This window comes from Pantherophis guttatus, chromosome 6, assembly GCF_059756535.1.
Source record: "Pantherophis guttatus breed Tessera chromosome 6, ASM5975653v1, whole genome shotgun sequence".
NCBI lineage: Eukaryota > Metazoa > Chordata > Lepidosauria > Squamata > Colubridae > Pantherophis > Pantherophis guttatus.
In genome coordinates, this window is record NC_142068.1 from 25,467,733 (window position 1) to 25,486,782 (window position 19,050).

At 36.9% G+C, this 19,050-nt stretch overlaps 1 protein-coding gene across 2 annotated transcripts in view; it reads right to left on the reverse strand.

Moving 5' to 3' along the window:
* The window catches only part of KCNAB1 (potassium voltage-gated channel subfamily A regulatory beta subunit 1), a 138,397-nt gene that overhangs the window by 46,604 nt on the left and 72,743 nt on the right, over positions 1–19,050 (reverse strand). For both annotated transcript variants that reach the window (XM_034439152.3, XM_087872551.1), the window contains exons 3-4: positions 5,093–5,130; positions 3,046–3,125 (exon numbers count right to left, since the gene is read on the reverse strand). In XM_034439152.3, coding sequence (XP_034295043.1) covers positions 3,046–3,125; positions 5,093–5,130 — 118 coding nt within the window. The remainder of the gene's footprint in view (positions 1–3,045; positions 3,126–5,092; positions 5,131–19,050) is intronic.

Below are 19,050 nucleotides of genomic sequence, written 5' to 3' on the forward strand. Positions count from 1 at the left end.
AACATTTACAGATCATATGTATTTTCAAAACTCGTTTGTCAGGCAACCTATGCCATTCATGTGTTTCATTATTCACAATATTTGAACAGGTGTCACTTCTTTTTTTTTGGTGGGGGGGCTGTATTGGTTGCCAATTTATTTCCAGGTGCGATTTAAGAAGCTGGTTATCACCTTTAAAGCCCTACATGACTTGGTGTGAGGCTGTTTAAAGGACCACTTTTCCCTAGTTAGCTCTACCTGGCTCAGTGGGAAGGCAGGACATGTGATTGTCATCTATTAAATAAATACATTTGGTGGGACCAAGAAAAAGGGCCTTTTCTACAGTGGCTTCCTCCTTGTGGAAGATCATCCCCCCAGAGATAAAATTGGTCCCCCCATCTTGTTATTTTTCTGAAAGACCCTCTAGGTATAGTTCTGTCAGCAGCTTTGGAGACCCTGGGTTGATATTGAGCTGATGAAGTGGCTTGTTTGATTGGATTTGTCACTGCTATGTGGGGAGGAGTGGGTTTTTGATTTTGGCTTTTTATTGCCGTATATTGCCCACAGTCACAGTGTGTGAGTTTGACAGCTATATAAATTTGTTTAATAAATAATATAAAAAAACATAAATCCTTATTTAATAATTTGTCATTTCATACAAAGGAAGTTTGAATAGATCATCCTTTCCCACACTTTGTAAAAATCTAATTAATAATTTTGATTTTGGCACAGGGCAGAAATGAAATAAACACTTAGCTGTACATGCAGCATAGAAGTTTTTCATCAATTATAACTTCCTAGTTCTATTAAGTTCACCAGGGTATTATGCTATGGTTTGAAGTTCTTCAGTTTGGAGACATGGAGGGAACAGAAAATTCTTTGGTTGCTGATTTGTATAAAAGGAGAAATGAAGAGGCTGCAAGCAAGGACAAAAAATTGATGCACATCTCAGCTTATGGCAGAGAAGCAATATAAATATAGATATTAAGACACATGGGAACCAATGTTTTATTTCCTCTCTCTCTATTTAACAGAATCATTTTGCTCTGTCTCCAAATGTCGCAACAGAGTTTGTGTCCATGGAGAGCAAAATGTCACAATTTTTACTCAGAAAATATCATCAAATCATCTGGCCACTAAAGCAAACCAGTCTGTGGTGCCTTGAATCACAACTGCAGGATATGGGATATTTTTTGTTGTGCTCAATTTTGTTTTGTGAAAGGTTAGCAACTTTCCCCCCAGAAAATAGACTTCCAATATTGTTTTACCTCTAAGTAAGCATCTACATTTTAAAGTTCAAAGTCTTTTGTTTTTGGCTTTAATGGAGATATTGAGACCAGAGATTACTAGAGGAACCCAGGTTCAGAGTCAGTATTATGCAAGCCTTGCTGCATTTGAAATCCCTAAATAAATTCAGAACACATAGAGAATTGCAGAAGTAAGATGTATGGGGAGATCCTGAGAACTGAGATAAATTCAGATAAACAGAACAAGAAGTACATCAGATGGACGGCCTATGTCTCTATGTATATGTTTTGTCTGTGTTTATGTGGCGTATGTGTTTTGTTTGTGTGTATGGGATGTGGTGGCTCAGTGGCTAAGACACTGAGCTTGTTGAGTGAAAGGTCGGCAGTTCAGCGGTTCGAATCCCTAGTGCCGCGTAATGGGGTGAGCTCCCGTTATTTGTCCCAGCTTCTGCCAACCTAGCAGTTCAAAAGCACATAAAAAAGGCAAGGAGAAAAATAGGGACCACCTTTGGTAACAGCGTTCTGTGCGCCTTTGGCATTTAATCATGCCAGACACAGGACCACGGAGAAATCTTCAGACAGCGCTGGCTCTTCAGCTTTGAAACGGAGATGAGCACCGCCCCCTAGAGTCGGGAATGACTAGCACATATGTGCAAGGGGAACCTTTTTTTTTATTATTATTTATATGCCGCCCTTCTCCGGAGACTCAGGGCGGCTTACAATGCGTTAAGCAATAGCCTTCATACTTTTGTATATTTTATACAAAGTCAGCTTATTGCCCCCACAATCTGGGTCCTCATTTTACCTACCTTAGAAAGGATGGAAGGCTGAGTCAACCTTTACCTTTACCTTATGTAAAGAAACATGGATGAAAATGGGATAGGCATATGGACAGAATTCCCCAAGGCCACTGAGCTATTGCAGAAAACTCCTTTGCTTTATGATGGTGTCAACTAAGACAAAAGCTGTGCATGAGTTTGGCCTGGTTGTGATGCGTTCTTCCAGTTTCCTGAGTTCTGCCTGCTACCATAGTCCAGCTTTGGCAGGCATCTGTCAACAGGCCTGGAGAGAATTTACAAATAAATGACTATTTTTTATTTTTGAGCTATTTTGTGAAACAATTTGGCTCAGGCAGTTTTCACTACTGTATTAGCAGAAAGGAATTACTGTAATCCTACTAAATTGGACGAGGTGAATCTCCTATCCCTCTCGTGTAATAAATGAAACAAATCCCTGGTTTTCCTATCAGAAGAACAGCTACAACAGTACATACATATACATGTATATACACAGTTATGTGAAATAGAGACAGGGAACTCCTCGCTAATTTTAACAAATACATTTCTTCTAGATGACATTATTTTCTCTTTTTTTAGTCCAAGAACACAGGAAGCTGACTTATACTAAACACAGGTAATCCTCAATTTATAACCATTAATTTAGCAGCTGCTTAACAACTGTGGTAGAATGGGAATAAAGTCAGACATGTCTCTCTTAACAACTGCCTTGCTTAGCAATGGAAATGGAAATTATGGTTCCAACTGTGGTCATAAGTTGAGAGCTACCTGTAATTATTTTCATCCATCCATCTAACCCAATATGGTTGATACTGATAAACAGCAGATCTCCATGTTTTCAATCAGGTGTTTTCCCAGTCTAGTAGAGAGGCCTGCATTAAATATGGGATTATTATTTTTTTTTAAAAAAAGTGAATTAAAGTTTAGCCATTTATCTATATGGTGCCTACTTGCAAAACCATAATATTCAGTTTAGAAATAAGATCTACCTATGATGGAAGAATAGAAGCACAGATACGTACTTTCCAGCTGCATATACCTCTGCTGTGTCAAAGAGATTCACGCCACTTTCATATGCAATGGTCATTAGATGTTCAGCCACCTTTTGGAAATAGAGACATTTAATTAATCTTAGAAATATAAAAACTCTCTGTCCCCAATTATCCAAATTTTGCAGGATGACTCATTATGAAATAGTTTCAGAGCTTAATGCCAAATCTAGCTTAATTTTTAAATCATGGACTGAATTCAGGATGCAGGAAAGTAGATTGCCATTATTTCTTACCAATACTCCCATTTTTAGACCTGGGATCTTGTTCACACCAATTTCAAGTAGTTAAGTACATTAGTTTCCTAACTCAAGCTTGAAACTGCTCGTAATCACCTTCAATGCTTAAGGTTTATGTGATATACAATGTACATTGTAATAAATACTAATAGTTTACAATTAACTGTTTATCAAATCAGCTTTCTTGTGATATACATAACTTTTCAATCATGAAAATGTATGCTACAATATGTTCATTAGCATTAAGGAAATCATTAACATCAAGGTGAGTTGATTTCCCCTACATAAATGGGTATAACATTATAATCTAAAGCACTCTTGATATAAATCTTAGGGGTCATCAGAAGTAGGAAACCAATGTGTTCTACTATGTGATAGTGATAGATCATGTGTTTAAGAACAGCTGTGATTGAGAGTCAGGATTCCCTGATTCGCATTTCATTCTCTCTGTAGCTTTGGTATCGTGGCTTCAGATATGTGCACAACGCACAGAACAGCTCATATTAGGAGGCCCATTTGTCTGGATCAAAAAAAGATGTACATTATATTTTATCTGGAAATGACCCAGCAATATTGGTCTAAGCTTGGGTATGGCATGCAGGTTTCAGGAGCTGGGTGGTGGGAAACAAGCAAGGCCATTGGCAGTTTCAAGTAAGGGAAAAGAAGACTCTTGAGAAGATCAGGGAGGAGTGAGCCAGATATCCTGTGCTTGAATTCAAGGGTGGTAGCTAAGAGGAGGTAATGGAAAAGGCTGCATATAGGCCATTAAGAAGACAAGGAGCAAGGGGAGATATACCAATCTTGTCAACTAGCCCTGTAAGATCCCTTTAGATTTTTTTTTTTTTTTTTTGGCCAAAACCCAGAACAAACTTGCTCGGCTTTAAAGCATATTCTTGCTATGAGTTCCATGTTACCTTCTTTGAAGACCAAGTTTGCCGAATTTGAACTAGGCTGCTATATTACCATAGATGAAATACAGTAGTGGCCAAAATTGTGCAAACTTTTTGGGAAAAGTGTATTTTCTAAAACTAGCTAATAACACCACATTTTTGGGGATTAGTACCATAAAACTGTATAAAGATAATTTAATCAAGAATGTAATGCAATAACTTTTATGAAGGATTTGCTGTTAGAATAGCAGTTATAGAATAAAGAAGAAAAGTGAAACATAGAAAAAATGAAATATACAAAAAATATCACCATAGAAAAAATGAGATATACAAAAATTATCACATCAGTTAATACTTAGTTAGGTAACCTTTAGCATGAATTATGGCCTTACAATGTCTTCCCATGGAGTGAACCAAGTCTTTTAATTCTGCAGCTGTTATAATGTGAAACCAAGATTGAATGATTGCTTCTATTAACTGGGTTTTATTGCTGGGTCGCTTCTGACTAACAAATTTCTTTAGTCGGCTCCATAGATTTTCAATTGGGTTAAGGTCTGGGCTATCCAATTGGGTTAAGGTCTGGGCCACTCTAGCAGTGGAATATGATTATCTTGAAACTCCAAAAAAAGGTGGTGTTATTAGCCATCAAATGTCAAAAATACACTTTTCCCAAAAGTTTCCACAATTTTGGCCACTACTGTAGTATCTATTCAGTGAAGAGAAATGAGATTTTTTTGTTGTTATGATCATGCTTTGCCATATCCTGTTTCAATTTATTCAGATTTCCATGACATGGCTTTTAATTTTAATGAAAACATTAAAGTTATGTATTTATTTCTAGATTACTCAAGTTCTGTTTTCTATGTTGTCATTAAATGACACATCACTCACCTCATCTGAAACTTGACTTCCAAAGGTGACCCAAGTCCCTAGAAAGAAACAGATATTTATTAACATTTAGGACATTATTTTCATAAACAAAATATATTATAATTAAGACATTGTTCTCTATAGAATCTCCTGATGTTTGATTTGTTGAGGATCCATTATCTTACAAGAAAGTATTTCAATGATACTGAATTTTAACCATGCTTCAACTAAGTAGGGATTCCTTCCTTTCGAACAGAAGACGAATGAAAATGTCTTGGGATTATGTGACTGTTTTCATACTAGTAGCATGGATAGCTCTGGGATCAAAGCCAGATTTGATAAGCCTCATTTGTGTTTGGGAGCTGAACTAATTTATTTCTAACTCTTCTTTAGTTTCTCAGAAACAGCAGTAAATTTGGCATTTTTCTCTGATGTGCTCCAATTTGGCATCCATTGTAAATGTTTTTTTCCCCCACTGGGGAGAATTCTTGTCACACACTGGCTTATGAATTCAAATGAACTATTACTCTTCCTTTTCCACCAATTCACCCATTCATTTCTGCAACTTCTCTTTCTTTGTATATATTGAAATGGAATTTTTCCCTTTCCCAATCCATCTGCTTTGGCAATCCTGAAACCAATCCCTGCTCACAGGACATGCTGACATGCCATCAATGCATCTTCACAACTTGCAAGAAGTTTGTAATGCAACAGCAGAAAAGTAGCCATGAAGCAGGGCCGGATTTTCCTATAGGCTAACTAGGCTTCAGCCTAGGGCCTCAAGATCAAGAGGAGCCTACATTCAAATTGTTAGCAAAATTAAAATTACACTTTCACTATAGGTGAAAGGGCCTCATAAGTGGAATAGCCTAGGGCCTCTTTTCATCTAAATCCGGCCCTGCCATGAAGCCTTTGGACATTTCAGTTTTAAAATTTTTGTAGTTGATCTTCCCTTAAGGCAATGGTTTTCTAAACAAACCACAAGAGAAGTGATCAGAAATAAAGACATTGGAAACATGTTTGTGCTAAAAAAAACATGCTACTTTCTTATGTGTGGCAAGACAGTAAAGGGATTTTTGTTATTCTAAAGTCAGTAATAATTCAGGAAGTAGAATCTGATTATATGTGACATTCTTTGTATTTTCGCCATTAGATTCAAATATTTATCATATTTCTCTTCTTTTTTACAATAGATAAATAAGGAATATAATCTATTTGCAATAAATTCCATGGAAAAAATTGAATTCTACAAATTTCATTTCCACAGAAGTGTTCATCTTTTAAATTAATAAACAAGTAAAATGTCTATTTTTCTCAAAGTGAGATGCTAGCACAAGAAAACTAAGCCACTTCATCAGAATTAACTAAAAATATCCACATGTTTGAAGTACAGATCAACTTTTATATTGATTTTTTGTAGTTCTAAGCCAAGCATACAAATACAGCAAAATATGTAATACATTTACCATATAATTATAACTTTGTTTAACATGGTTCTAAAGAACACATTTATGATTTCTACAATTCAAGTTTGTGTAACCTGGAAGATGGCAACACATACACACATTACTTGCTCATTCCCACAGGTAAACTCTTCTGAATTGTCTTAAGGTTGCTATTTCAAAAGGCAACTGGACTTTCTTTGTTTTTCCTTGAAGTTTCACCTCTCATCCATTCTTCAGTTCTGATGCTTCTTAGATGAGAAGAGAAATGTCTTCAAGGAAAAAGAAAGTCCCGTTGCCTTTTGAAAAAGCACCTTTGGGATAACCATGATCTGGATGACTTGAGAATCTCCATGGAATTCTTAATTGTGTTATTCAAGTATACTTGCAAGAGGGGTTGACCAATTCTTCAATTATTTCTTTCACAATAACTCTCCCTGTTCTAAGCATATATATATATATATATATATATATATATATATGTATGTATGTATGTATGTATGTATGTATGTATGTATGTATGATATATGTATGTATGTATGTATGTATGTGTATGTGTATATGTATATACACTGCTCAAAAAAATAAAGGGAACACTTAAACAACACAATGTAACTCCAAGTCAATCACACTTTTGTGAAATCAAACTGTCCACTTAGGTAGCAACACTGACTGACAATCAATTTCACATGCTGTTGTGCAAATGGAATAGAGAACAGGTGGAAAGCATAGGCAGTGAGCAAGACATCCCCAATAAAGGAGTGGTTCTGCAGGTGGTGACCACAGACCACTTCTCAGTTCCTATGCTTTCTGGCTGATAGTTTGGTCACTTTTGAATGCTGGCGGTGCTTGTCACTCTAGTGGTAGCATGAGACGGAGTCTACAACCCACACAAGTGGCTCAGGTAGTGCAGCTCATCCAGGATGGCACATCAATACGAGCTGTGGCAAGAAGGTTTGCTGTGTCTGTCAGCGTAGTGTCCAGAGCATGGAGGCGCTACCAGGAGACAGGCCAGTACATCTGGAGACGTGGAGGAGGCCGTAGGAGGGCAACAACCCAACATCAGGACCGCTACCTCTGCCTTTGTGCGAGGGACAGGAGGAGCACTGCCAGAGCCCTGCAAAATGACCTCCAGTGTTTTAAGGACATTACATCAAAGTTGGATCAGCCTGTAGTGTTTTTTTCCACTTTAATTTTGAGTGTAACTCCAAATCCAGACCTCCATGGGTTGATAAATTTGATTTCCATTGATAATTTTTGTGTAATTTTGTTGACAGCACATTCAACTATGTAATGAACAAAGTATTTACTACGAATATTTCATTCATTCAGATCTAGGATGTCTTAGTTTTGTGTTCCCTTTATGTATATTGGTTGTTGGAAGAAATCATTAGGGCAGAGAACCGGTTGTTAAATTACCTGAATATTATATACATTATAATATTATATATATATAATCTGCCATTGAGGAAAAAAAATCCCTTCTCTTATTTAATATACAGCGATAACAAACTATTAGACCTTGCCGATCAGTAAAAACTGAAATAGCCTTTGTTTCTGTTCTCACCAGCAAGCTTTACAGATTGTGATATGGAAAGCAGAGTGCCGAAGTGTGAAAAATTGAATTAAAACATCACCCTTTGCACATTGTTACCTAGTTACCATGTCACTTTGATTCAGTCACAGTTACAAGGCAACCTCAAAGATGCCAAATTCAGTGTATGCATGCTCTAATATATAAGCTTTTCAGGGCTTGAACTAAGGGAATCATGAGAGAAATTTTATAAAGCACCATCTCTCAAGAGTACTGTAATGAGTAACCTAATATCATTTTCCTGGCCCAGAAGACTCTCAAAATTCCACATTACCGGTAGCTCTCAACTTATAACTACAATTGAGCCCAAAATTTTTGTTGCTAAGTGAGACAGTTGGTAGGTGAATTTTGCTCCATTTTACAACCTTTCTTGTTATTAAGTGACAACTGCAGCACTTAAGTTAGTAACACAGTTGTTAAGTAGATCTGGCTTCCTCATTGACTTTGCTTGTCAGAAGATCACACAAGGTTATCACATGACTCTGGGACACTGTCATAAATATGAACCAAATGTCGAGCATCTGAATTTCAACCATGTGACCCTGGGGATGCTGCAATGGTCACAAGTTTGAAAAACGGACATAAGTCACTTTTTTTTTCAGTGCCATTGCAACTTCAAACACTCACTAAAAGAATGTTGTAAGTCAAGGACTGGCTGTAGTCCATTGGTCTCAAAATGTATTTATATACCACTTTTATAAAATATATTAATAGACCAATATATGATCAGGATAAGATTATGGAGATAATTAATGGAGTTAATTTAGAAAACAATATAATCCATAGAGTTGAATAAAAATAGTGTGGTAAATAAATTAATATCTCTTTCTTCCGTGGTTCTGAGGTCAACTTATTTTCCAAAGCACCAGAGGGCAGGATAAGAAATAATGGATGGAAACTATTCAAGGAGAGAAGCAACCTAGAATTCAGGAGAAACTTCCTAACAGTGAGGACAATTAACAAGTGGAACAGCTTGCCCTCAGAAGTTCTGGGTGCTTCATCACTGGACAGAGACTGGACAGCCACCTGTCTGAAATGGTATAGGACTGTGATAGCTAACCTTTTTGCCATCGTGTGCCAAAAGTGGGGGGAGTGCGGGGGGGGGTCGCTTGCGCATGTGCCCACACCCATAATTCTATGCTCCGTGTATGTGCACTGATCCCCCACGCATGCGTGCACGACCCCCCACATTCCCCCACTTTTGCCATGTGATGGCAAGGTAGGCCTGCTTTTCGCTCTCCCTAGGCTCCAGAGCCTTTCTAGGAGGCTGGGGAGGGTGAAAATGGCTGTCCCCACACACCCCGGAGGCCCTCCGGAGGCTGGAAACAGCCTTTTTCCTGATTTCCGGTGGGCCCAAAAGGCCCGAAAATTAGCTGGCCAGAGTGCGTATGCACACCGGAGCTGAGCTTGCGTGCCCACCGATATGGCTCCGCGTGCCACCTGTGGCACGCGTGCCATAGGTTCGCCATCACGGGTATAGGGTCTCCTGCTTGAAGAGGGGGCTCGACTAGAAGACCTCTAAGGTCCCTTCCAGCTCTACTCTGATTGACTGGTTTTTGTGGAATAAAATAATATAATGTATCAATTGAAATTCTGAAAGATTTCTATCATCTCTGAAAACTTTTAATTTGAAATGTTGTTTCAAAGCTTAACCACAAGGGGACAAAGTAATTACCATTCTGCTTGTGTTTCCCACAAGATTTGTTTTTGCATTTGAAATGAAGATATGAATTTTAACATTTATTTCTTCCAGTGACTGTGGCACCTCCAGTTATATTGGGACAAGGTTTGAGAGAAATTTCAGACTATGGTCATACTGCTTATCTGAGGTTGGCTGAAGAAAAGAACACCAAAGATGGACTAATGGAAATGTTTGTCCAGTATTGCATATTTTCAGCTATAGTTAATTCCGATCCATATTCACATTCATTTATGGATATGTAAATTTCTATGGATTATTGTGCACAAAATCATTTGTGGATACATTGCATTCAATTTATGCTAATATACTTTTTTTTTTTTTTGCAAATTCATTTCCCTAATAGTTTTCTAAAACATTCTTATGCATATTTTTATGGGTAAAGTTTATTGCAGAATGTAAAAAGTACAAAACCTGAAGCTAATTACATTCTAACAGACATACAAATTCAGCAAGCAAAATAGCATGGCATTATTTGGGTGAATTAAAGAAATTCTGCGCTATTCTGCAGAAGAAAATGAAAAAAAACTGGAGAGGTGGTAAGAGTGATTGACAGAGCAAATGTAAAAAGAAATTACCACACAGGAATGAAGTAATATTAATAATGGTAGTTAAAATATGCACAATGCATAATTTTTCCAGCTCTAAAATATGCTTTCACAAATTCTTTAATTCTCTATGAAAGCTCTTACAATTCTTCTTTAAAGACAACTTTTTTCAATCATTTTCATGTTTATTTCTATAATAACATATTAGCTAAGGAAAAAGATAAATCTTAAACCAATTCAAAAGCAATTTAAGAAAAATGGTTATGAACAAGACTTTAAAGTATTTAAGTATAGAGGCAGAGGTAGAGTACAAATGCTTTTATCCATAAATTAGAATATGAAAATCCAGAGCATAAAAAGTGAGCATACTAGTTGATTGCTTCAACTAGCTATTATAAAAGGGACTCTCAAGACAAAATCAATCAATAATATTTTTGAAACAGGTGATTCTGAAGCAATATTATAGCCACAAGATGAACAACTTGCTTCACAGTCATTATCACTGTATACAAATTGATGGGAGATTCAATTTAATTTACTTGATTTAGGAATCACACGACTCCAAATGACTCAGGTGGTTTTTGGGGTCTATCTTTATGATAGGCTGGCCTTAATTTGCAATGGCATAAATGAAACTTAATACTTATAGCCTGGGAGTGAGTAAACTAAAGTTATACTGTATAATATAATAAAAGCCTGGGGAGACAGCAACCTCTGGGGCACATAGCTTAATGACTTGTACATTGTAATTAAAATTATGTTTTGGGTCATTATGTGCATTGTTTTTAATGTCAGCCATACTAAATGTTCTCTCCTCAGACAAGCATCTGCACTCTGCACAGATTTATGTATGATACAATGTTTATTATAAAATATAATAATCATATTATACACACACACATACATGCACACATCTATCTATCTATCTATCTATCTATCTATCTATCTATCTATCTATCTATCTATCTCATTTAATAATTGCAACTGCTAGTAAAATATCACCAAAATTGTAGGATTGGGTCACCTTACAAGGCATAATATTCAATTGTTTTGAAACCGTAAGTCGCCCACGGTCACTGCTTGAGATGGGTGACTAGAGAAATTGAATAGATAAATAAATAGGTCTCCCTTCTAGACTCTTCTACTGATATTTTCTGAGATTAAGAAATTCTGCCCCATCAGATCTCCAAAAAAGGTACAATGCAGACTGGAAAAGAATAGACAAGGGGAAGTTTGAATTGGATCCCTTCCAGTTCCGTTCCATGCCTCTGATCCAGAGGAAACTTGAAGCAACTAAGATGGATGGATGGATGGATAACTGAAATGTTGGTTGATAGCAGAGCTTGGGATATGGGCAATACTTCACCACTGAATTGCTATTTTCCGCTAGGACTGCACTGTAATATGTCTTGAAGAAATCTTCTTTCTCATAGATTTGTTAATCTAGATCACAATGCCTACATATAAATAATTTTCTAACAAAATATACATTTTAAAATAAATTTATTCCTGAAATAGTCATGCTATAGACCTAAAATAAAAATTATGCATTTTTTGTAAATTGGGGACAGTATTGCAAAATCCAAATAAATGAAGAATAAATGTAAATGTGTAAATGTATTCAAGGATTCATGGATCTGATTAGTTTAGTCTGACATATTCAATTCTCAAATATCCTTACTGTTATAAATCTAATTGCAAATCCACTATATGTTCCCAAAAGCTGAATGACAATTTCAAAAAAGAAAGAGAAATTAAAAAATGTAAGCAAAACCCTATGCTCAACTATGTAGACACAATCTATTCCCTTTTTCTTTTGACAATTTCAGCAGATTTCCAAAGGTGCTTTTTTCAAGAGGCAACTGGACTTATTTTGTTTTTCCTTGAAGACATTTAGCTTCTCATCCATATATTCCCCTCAGTCATTTGATCATTAGCACTCTCCCTGAGAGTCACTGAGGCACTTGTGTGCTCTCCGGGTCCTCCAAGTGGCCTCAACAGCTCTTAAAAAGAGTGCAAGGAATACGAATTCTTCCTTTCTCCATCATTCAGTCAGAACTGAAGAAGCACCTTGGACAAGAAGCAAAACATCTTCAAGGAAAAACAACGAAAGTCCAGTTGCCCCTTGAAAAAAGCACTTTTGGGATAACCATGACCTGGTTGACTGAGAATCTTCATAGATTTCAGCTGAAACCATAACACTGATCAAAATGCTGGACATGATGGCTGTACTATTTTTTTTTTAAAGGCTGCACTTCATTCCCTCCCCATGTTCAGCATATTCTTAAAGTCTTAACTTCTCAAAGTGCATGACTCAGAATCTGGGGGTGGGCAACAATGTACTGAGCTAGTTAATCCATAATTAATGGATTAAGCATTGCTTCCTTAGAGCAGCACATAGCATAGTATAGCCTTTATTATCATTGTACATAATAGATACAATAAAATTGGTTTAGCGTCTCTTGTGCAATCCATAACAGAAAATACAAAACAACATAAATAGTATAGAGAATAATCCCTATACAGGTAATTGGGGGGAAAAGACTAGTCATATGTTTCCGTATGTGCGTGGAATGATTGTGATTGTATTTAAGAGTCTGACAGCCCATGGGTAGAAACTGTTTTTAAACCTGTTTGTCCGGCTGGCTATGCTCTGATGTCTTCTGCCCGATGGTAGAAGCTAAAAGAGACACTGGCGAGGGTGTGAATCATCCCTTAGTATCTTCCTTACTCTGCTGAACCAGCGAGACCTGGCGATGTCATCTAATGGTGTTAGAGGGCAAACAATGTTTTCTTGTGCCAAATTGATCACTTTCTGTAGTGCCTTCCTGTCCGCAGCTGTTAGACCAGCATACCATACTGTTATACAGTATGTGAGGACACTTTCTATTGTAGACGGATAGAAATATAGCAAACAGTTCCCAAATAAAAATGTTTTGAAGCTTGCTGTTAAATATGTTGTTACTGAAACATTTTGGACTTAGATACCACTATAAACATTAAACGCTTCCAATTGATTACCAGCTGAAAAGAATGAAAAAGCCTATTAAATTTCTCACTCAAAGAGCTGTCGGAGGAAGATCATATGTACATTTCTCCTTGATGAGCCACTCTTGCAGTATTTACAAGGGGATTCTTAGCATCCAGGGCCACCCAGTCAAGTATTTATAATAACTTTGTGGGCAAGCAGCCATTCATTTTATTTCCAAAGTTAGGATTATACAAAAGAAATGCCTATTTTGGGCTATGTGAATGAAATGTATTTTATAAAAACAAAACATTAAAAGATGGAACTGTATTATTACCTACCAAGGTGGACTTTTTGTAAAGGTAGCAAAAAGTACAAATAATTATTTCCTATATAATGAACCACTGCCGATATCGTGGTAATGACTCAATATGTCAAACATATTGAAAAAGACAACGAACTGCAAATAAAAATATTTACTAAACTTTAACGATTATGCATATGCATAAAAAACCAAGATTCCCAGTAAGCCATCTTCAAAATAAGAGCCTTGGTGGCGCAGCAGACTAAAGCACTGTTAAGTAACATCAGCTGCCTGCAATTACTGCAAGTTCAAACCTCACCAGGCTCAAGGCTGACTCAGCCTTCCATCCTTTCGAGGTAGGTAAAATGAGGACCCCGTTTGTGGGGGCAATAAGCTGACTTTGTATAAAATAGAACACCGCTTGGGGGAACCAAAAAGCCCTACTAAGCAGGTATATACAAAAGTATGAAGGCTATTGCTTAATGCATTGTAAGCCACCCTGAGTCTTCAGAAAAGGGCGGCATATAAATTGAACCAATAAATAAATAAATAGATAGATAAATAAATAAATAAATAAATAAATAAATAAATAAATAAATCTTCAGCTAATAATTCTTGATTTTCAGAACTGACATGATACATCAGCTTTAGTCTTTTTTAAATATTTCCAACAAAGAAAAAAATTTAAGATATGCCATCAAAATCCTTGTAAAACAGCCTTTCCCAAACTAAATTTCTCCTCACATATAGGATTTCAACTCTAAGAATTCCCAGGCAGCACAATCCTTGGTAATGTTGATTAGGAATTCTAATAAGCTTAAGGAATTTGAAATGTAACAAAGCATATAAAAATTAAATATAGTAAAAATATGCAAATCATATAAGTCATATCCATAGATAGTAGAGTCATTCATTCATGAAAAGTCATCTGTCAAGAAACCAATATATACTGTATATATAATCCATGGGCTGCAGTAAATTTGATTCAAGTGATTGAAGCTGGTGCAGACTCAGAAAGGCATGCTAGGTGAAACAAGGAAATAATTTGAAAGCTAGAAATCTGGGTGCCTAGAGTAATAATTAGCCAAAGGCAGAAGAGAGGAATTGGCAATGTAGATATTGAAGGGATGAATAGCTTTCAGCTTTTTAAAATCAATTCTCAACGGTAAAGGAACCAGCAGTTAGGCAATACACTGCACATTAGTTCAGTAGAATAATAAAAACCTTAGAAAAAGTATTTGCTGGTGTGTCTATAATGATACAGGCAATGGTTTTCTTTGTGAGATTTTAATGTATAATGGTTTCTCTGGAACAGTGAGTACAATACAGAAAAGGTCTGTATGCCTGTGAAAGAAAAGTATTTGTGTTGATGAAGAAGAGTGAAAACCATCTATAACATTTTTGTGTTAGAGAGCAAAGAATGATTATTAGGCATTTGCAGTGCACCACTTGTTATTGAGATGTGGCCATTAGCAGCAAAGATAGGGAGCTCTTCATAACGTTGCTAGAAACAAAAGATTGCTAGGCTGGCCAGGAAGGGACATCAATCGCAACAATAGTTTATTATAGGTTTGGTGAGCATATATCTAACGTTACTATTTTAATTTTATTTATTTAACAAATGTAAAGTACTCTGGACAGCAAACAAAATAAAAACATAGTGCAATTATAAATATCCATTAAAATAGGGGAAAAAACCCAACCCAAATTAAGGCACCAACAAAATCTTGCATCTTTAGATAAACACAACCCCATCAGTATTCTGGCCTCAGTGACTGGGGGGAAAGCCACTACTTCCTGAAGGCCAATCTGATCAGGGTCATCTATATTGCTGGGGAAGGTTTTTACATCTGTCCCTAGATGAAGGGGGCCCTAAAATTCAATCTTGAGTTTTATAAGTCTTAATCTTTGCAAATTTCTATTTCTATAGGTTATTAAACCATGGTTTTTTTTCTATTTGTTTTTTTTTTTAATTTGATTTATATGCCGCCCTTCTCCGGAGACTCAGGGCGGCTTACAATGTGCTAAGCAATAGCCTTCATCCTTTTGTATATTTTTACAAAGTCAGCTTATTGCCCCCACAACTGGGTCCTCAATTTACCTACCTTAGAAAGGATGGAAGGCTGAGTCAACCTTGAGCCTGGCGAGATTCGAACCTGCAGTAATTGCAGGCAGCTGGTCTTAATAACAGGGTGCTTTAGACCACTGTACTACCAAGGCTCTACCCAGTAATTTGTTAACTTAGTAATGAATCTTCCCTTTCTCTGTCAAGGCCATCTTCTCTTCTCTTTAAAACATGCCATTCCAGATTTAAATCAAAGTTCCTATCTTAATAGAAGTCAATCAGTTTTACGCAAGATTGCTTTGGACAACTTTTGCCTTCATTTAATAACTAAGTAATAAAGAGAAATGTTTCATTATATTGGTCGCACACACTATTTTTTGCATGAGTATTCAAAATTATACAAGAGGAATTATTCTTAATACCAAAATGGATATTGTTTTTAAAACCAGACTGTCCCATAGATTAGGAGACTTATATGCATATCTATTACTCAATATTTCAGTTTTAGAGTTTTCGGGAATAAACTGTACTCTAAGGGACATCTTTAGGAAGTCACATTTATTTTTATTTTTTTATATTTTATTTTGATTTATATGCCGCCCTTCTCTGGAGACTCAGGACAGCTTATAAGGCGTTAAGCAATAGCCTTCATACTTTTGCATATTTTATACAAAGTCAGCTTATTGCCCCACAAACTGGGTCCTCATTTTACCTACCTTAGAAAGGATGGAAGGCTGAGTCAACCTTGAGCCTGGTGAGAATTGAACTCGCAGTAATTGCAGGCAGCTGGAAGCTAAATACTACCTTTAACAGTAGCATTAGTCTGCTGCGCCAGTCAGGCTCACGTTAACATGTAGGAATTTTTCCTTAAGCAAAATTAAGGTAAAATGGGCCAAGATTTACTGGTAGGTGGTAAATACCTGAAGCTTCTGTGTTAGGAATTAAGAATTTCTCCTGTAATTTATAAGTCCGCAGTAAGAATAGTGACTACCACTTATTCTAAGTTGACTTAATAGCTAGAAAGTCATTTACAAATAATTTATGAACAAAGAAGTTCCAATAATAATTCAGTGGACTGACTCACTCTGATCAAAACTATGTGATAAATTTCCTCAAGATAAATCTGATTTCAGGCTCTATAAAGCTTTGGGAACTGTCAGATTTGATTATTACATTTTGCTGTCATCTATGGATTCCACAGCACTGAAGTGCTTATGTCTCATAGCAACACAGTAAGATGCGCAAGCCGTGCCAGATTCCTCATCACCAGAGAAGGTTTGCATAAACAGCCCCACATTTTAGAAGTAAGAGTTTCAAAGTGGTCTTTAATTTAAATGCAGTAAGTAAACATTACAGATACATTTCTGATTAACACATGCATAGATCTTTATCTTAGAAGCTACTGTATGTAAAAGATAAAAAATGATGAAAATGCCCTCAAGTGAAGCTCAAACTACTAGTGACAACATAGACAAATTTATGTAGTTTTCTCAGTAATTCTAGGAAACAAACAGTTATGAAATCATCAGAAGTCAAAGCTTGAGTTGAAAGAGAATTTATTCCCATGATATCATTCATCCCAGGGTATGTTACAATAAAAATGAGAATATAACAATAAAGTATGTTCAACTGAATATAAATGCGGAAGATTATATTAGCTGACAGAAGAGGGGGATGGACAAAGAAAACATCTGAATTTGCTCTGCCTGGAGTCTTGTTTCTCACACTGGCTCCTCATTTCCTAACTATGAAGAATGCATTCTTCATTCATTCATCCATTCATCCATCCATTCATTCTCTTATTCTCATATTTATATACCATAGCTACTCATCTCAAAATTGTGACTCCAGGATTCCAATCAATTTTATTATGTTACATTCATGCTCTCACACAAGGTAACTGGGTTGGTCACATTTATGCTAGGTGCTCTCTGAGTTGGTTATTTCCCTGCAGATGTTTCATTACCCAACTAAGTAACTCAGGGGTGAAATGTAAAATTTGTTACTACCGGTTCTGTGGGCGTGGCTTGGTGGGGGGGGGAATGTGACTGGGTAGGCGTAGCCAACTTTTTTTTTTTTTTACTTTTAAAAGCATTTTTTCTACAACCTCTTCGGCCAAAGAGGTTGTAGAAAAAATGCTTTTAAAAGTAAAAAAAAAAAAAGCCTCTGATGATTGTGCGGCTCAGCTGGGCATGGGGGAGGGGGCACAAGGATTTTTGCTACCGGTTCTCCGAACCACCCGCCGCCATCGCTACTGGATCAGGTGATCTGGTCCGAACCAGGAGCATTTCACCCCTGAAGTAACTTCATCACTGCTAGTGAGCATGGGGCTTGCTCCCTGTTTATATACAGAGCTTGTCCTGTCAGTTTTGGTTGGGGTGTGGCTTTGGCGTGTATGGTTTTCTTCTTGGTAATTCTTTTTTTTGGAGGGGGGGATATGGTTTTTTGTTTGATTATTTGTCTGATATTAATCCCTGTTTATCTTGGTGTAGGCTGTTAAAAAGGATGTATTCTGATCTTGTTTCCTGCTTATTTTTTTTGTTGTCTTTTTTGAATGATGTGTAAATGTAGTTTATGTCTGTCTGTTGATGGCTGATTTACCTGAATACCCAGTTTCTAAGAATCCCCTAGTGTTTTTGGCCTAGGAGGCTCATGGTTTCCCAGTTAAAAATATGGTTGAGTCTGTCCATGTGTTATGAGATTTAAGAGTTTTCACTGCGTCTTCAGATTGCTAGATGGTCTTCATAAATATACTCTGTTAGCCCTCTGCCTTTCTGTCCTACATCATGACTGGTATAATCCTTAGATTATAAAGTATGTTGCAGATGATTCCTTTTTAGGCTACTGGATCTTTTGGTTTACTTAAGATGTTTGGAGGCTTTAGTTTAGGGGTATGAAACTCAAGGCTTCAAAAGACTTTGAGCCAAACTCAAAAGGTGCTTAGATCTGGCTCGCCGGGCCAACCTGGAAACAGTGGAAGACTGGCCTGTGGTGCCTCTGCCAGTGAAAATGGAGCTCAGGATGGCTGCACGGGCCCCTCTCCCCAAACTCCATTTTCATTGGCAAAGGGTTGAAGGAGGCCATTGCAGCTGAAAAGGGAGCTTGGGAGTGTGTTTTTGCTGGAGAACACTTGGGCCACCACAGGCACTCCCGACACAAGTGACGTCGATCTTGCCACGCCTGCCTGGTCACGCCCCCCTGCCCCCCCAAGGTCAAACACAACCCTGATGCGGCCCTCAATGAAATAGAGTTTGATACCCCTGCTTTAGTTGATATTATGGATGTGGGGAGAAAATATGTTTGTCCTACATTGATAACACCGCTACAATGTGAAATTTAATTTTAAAACTATTTTCTCA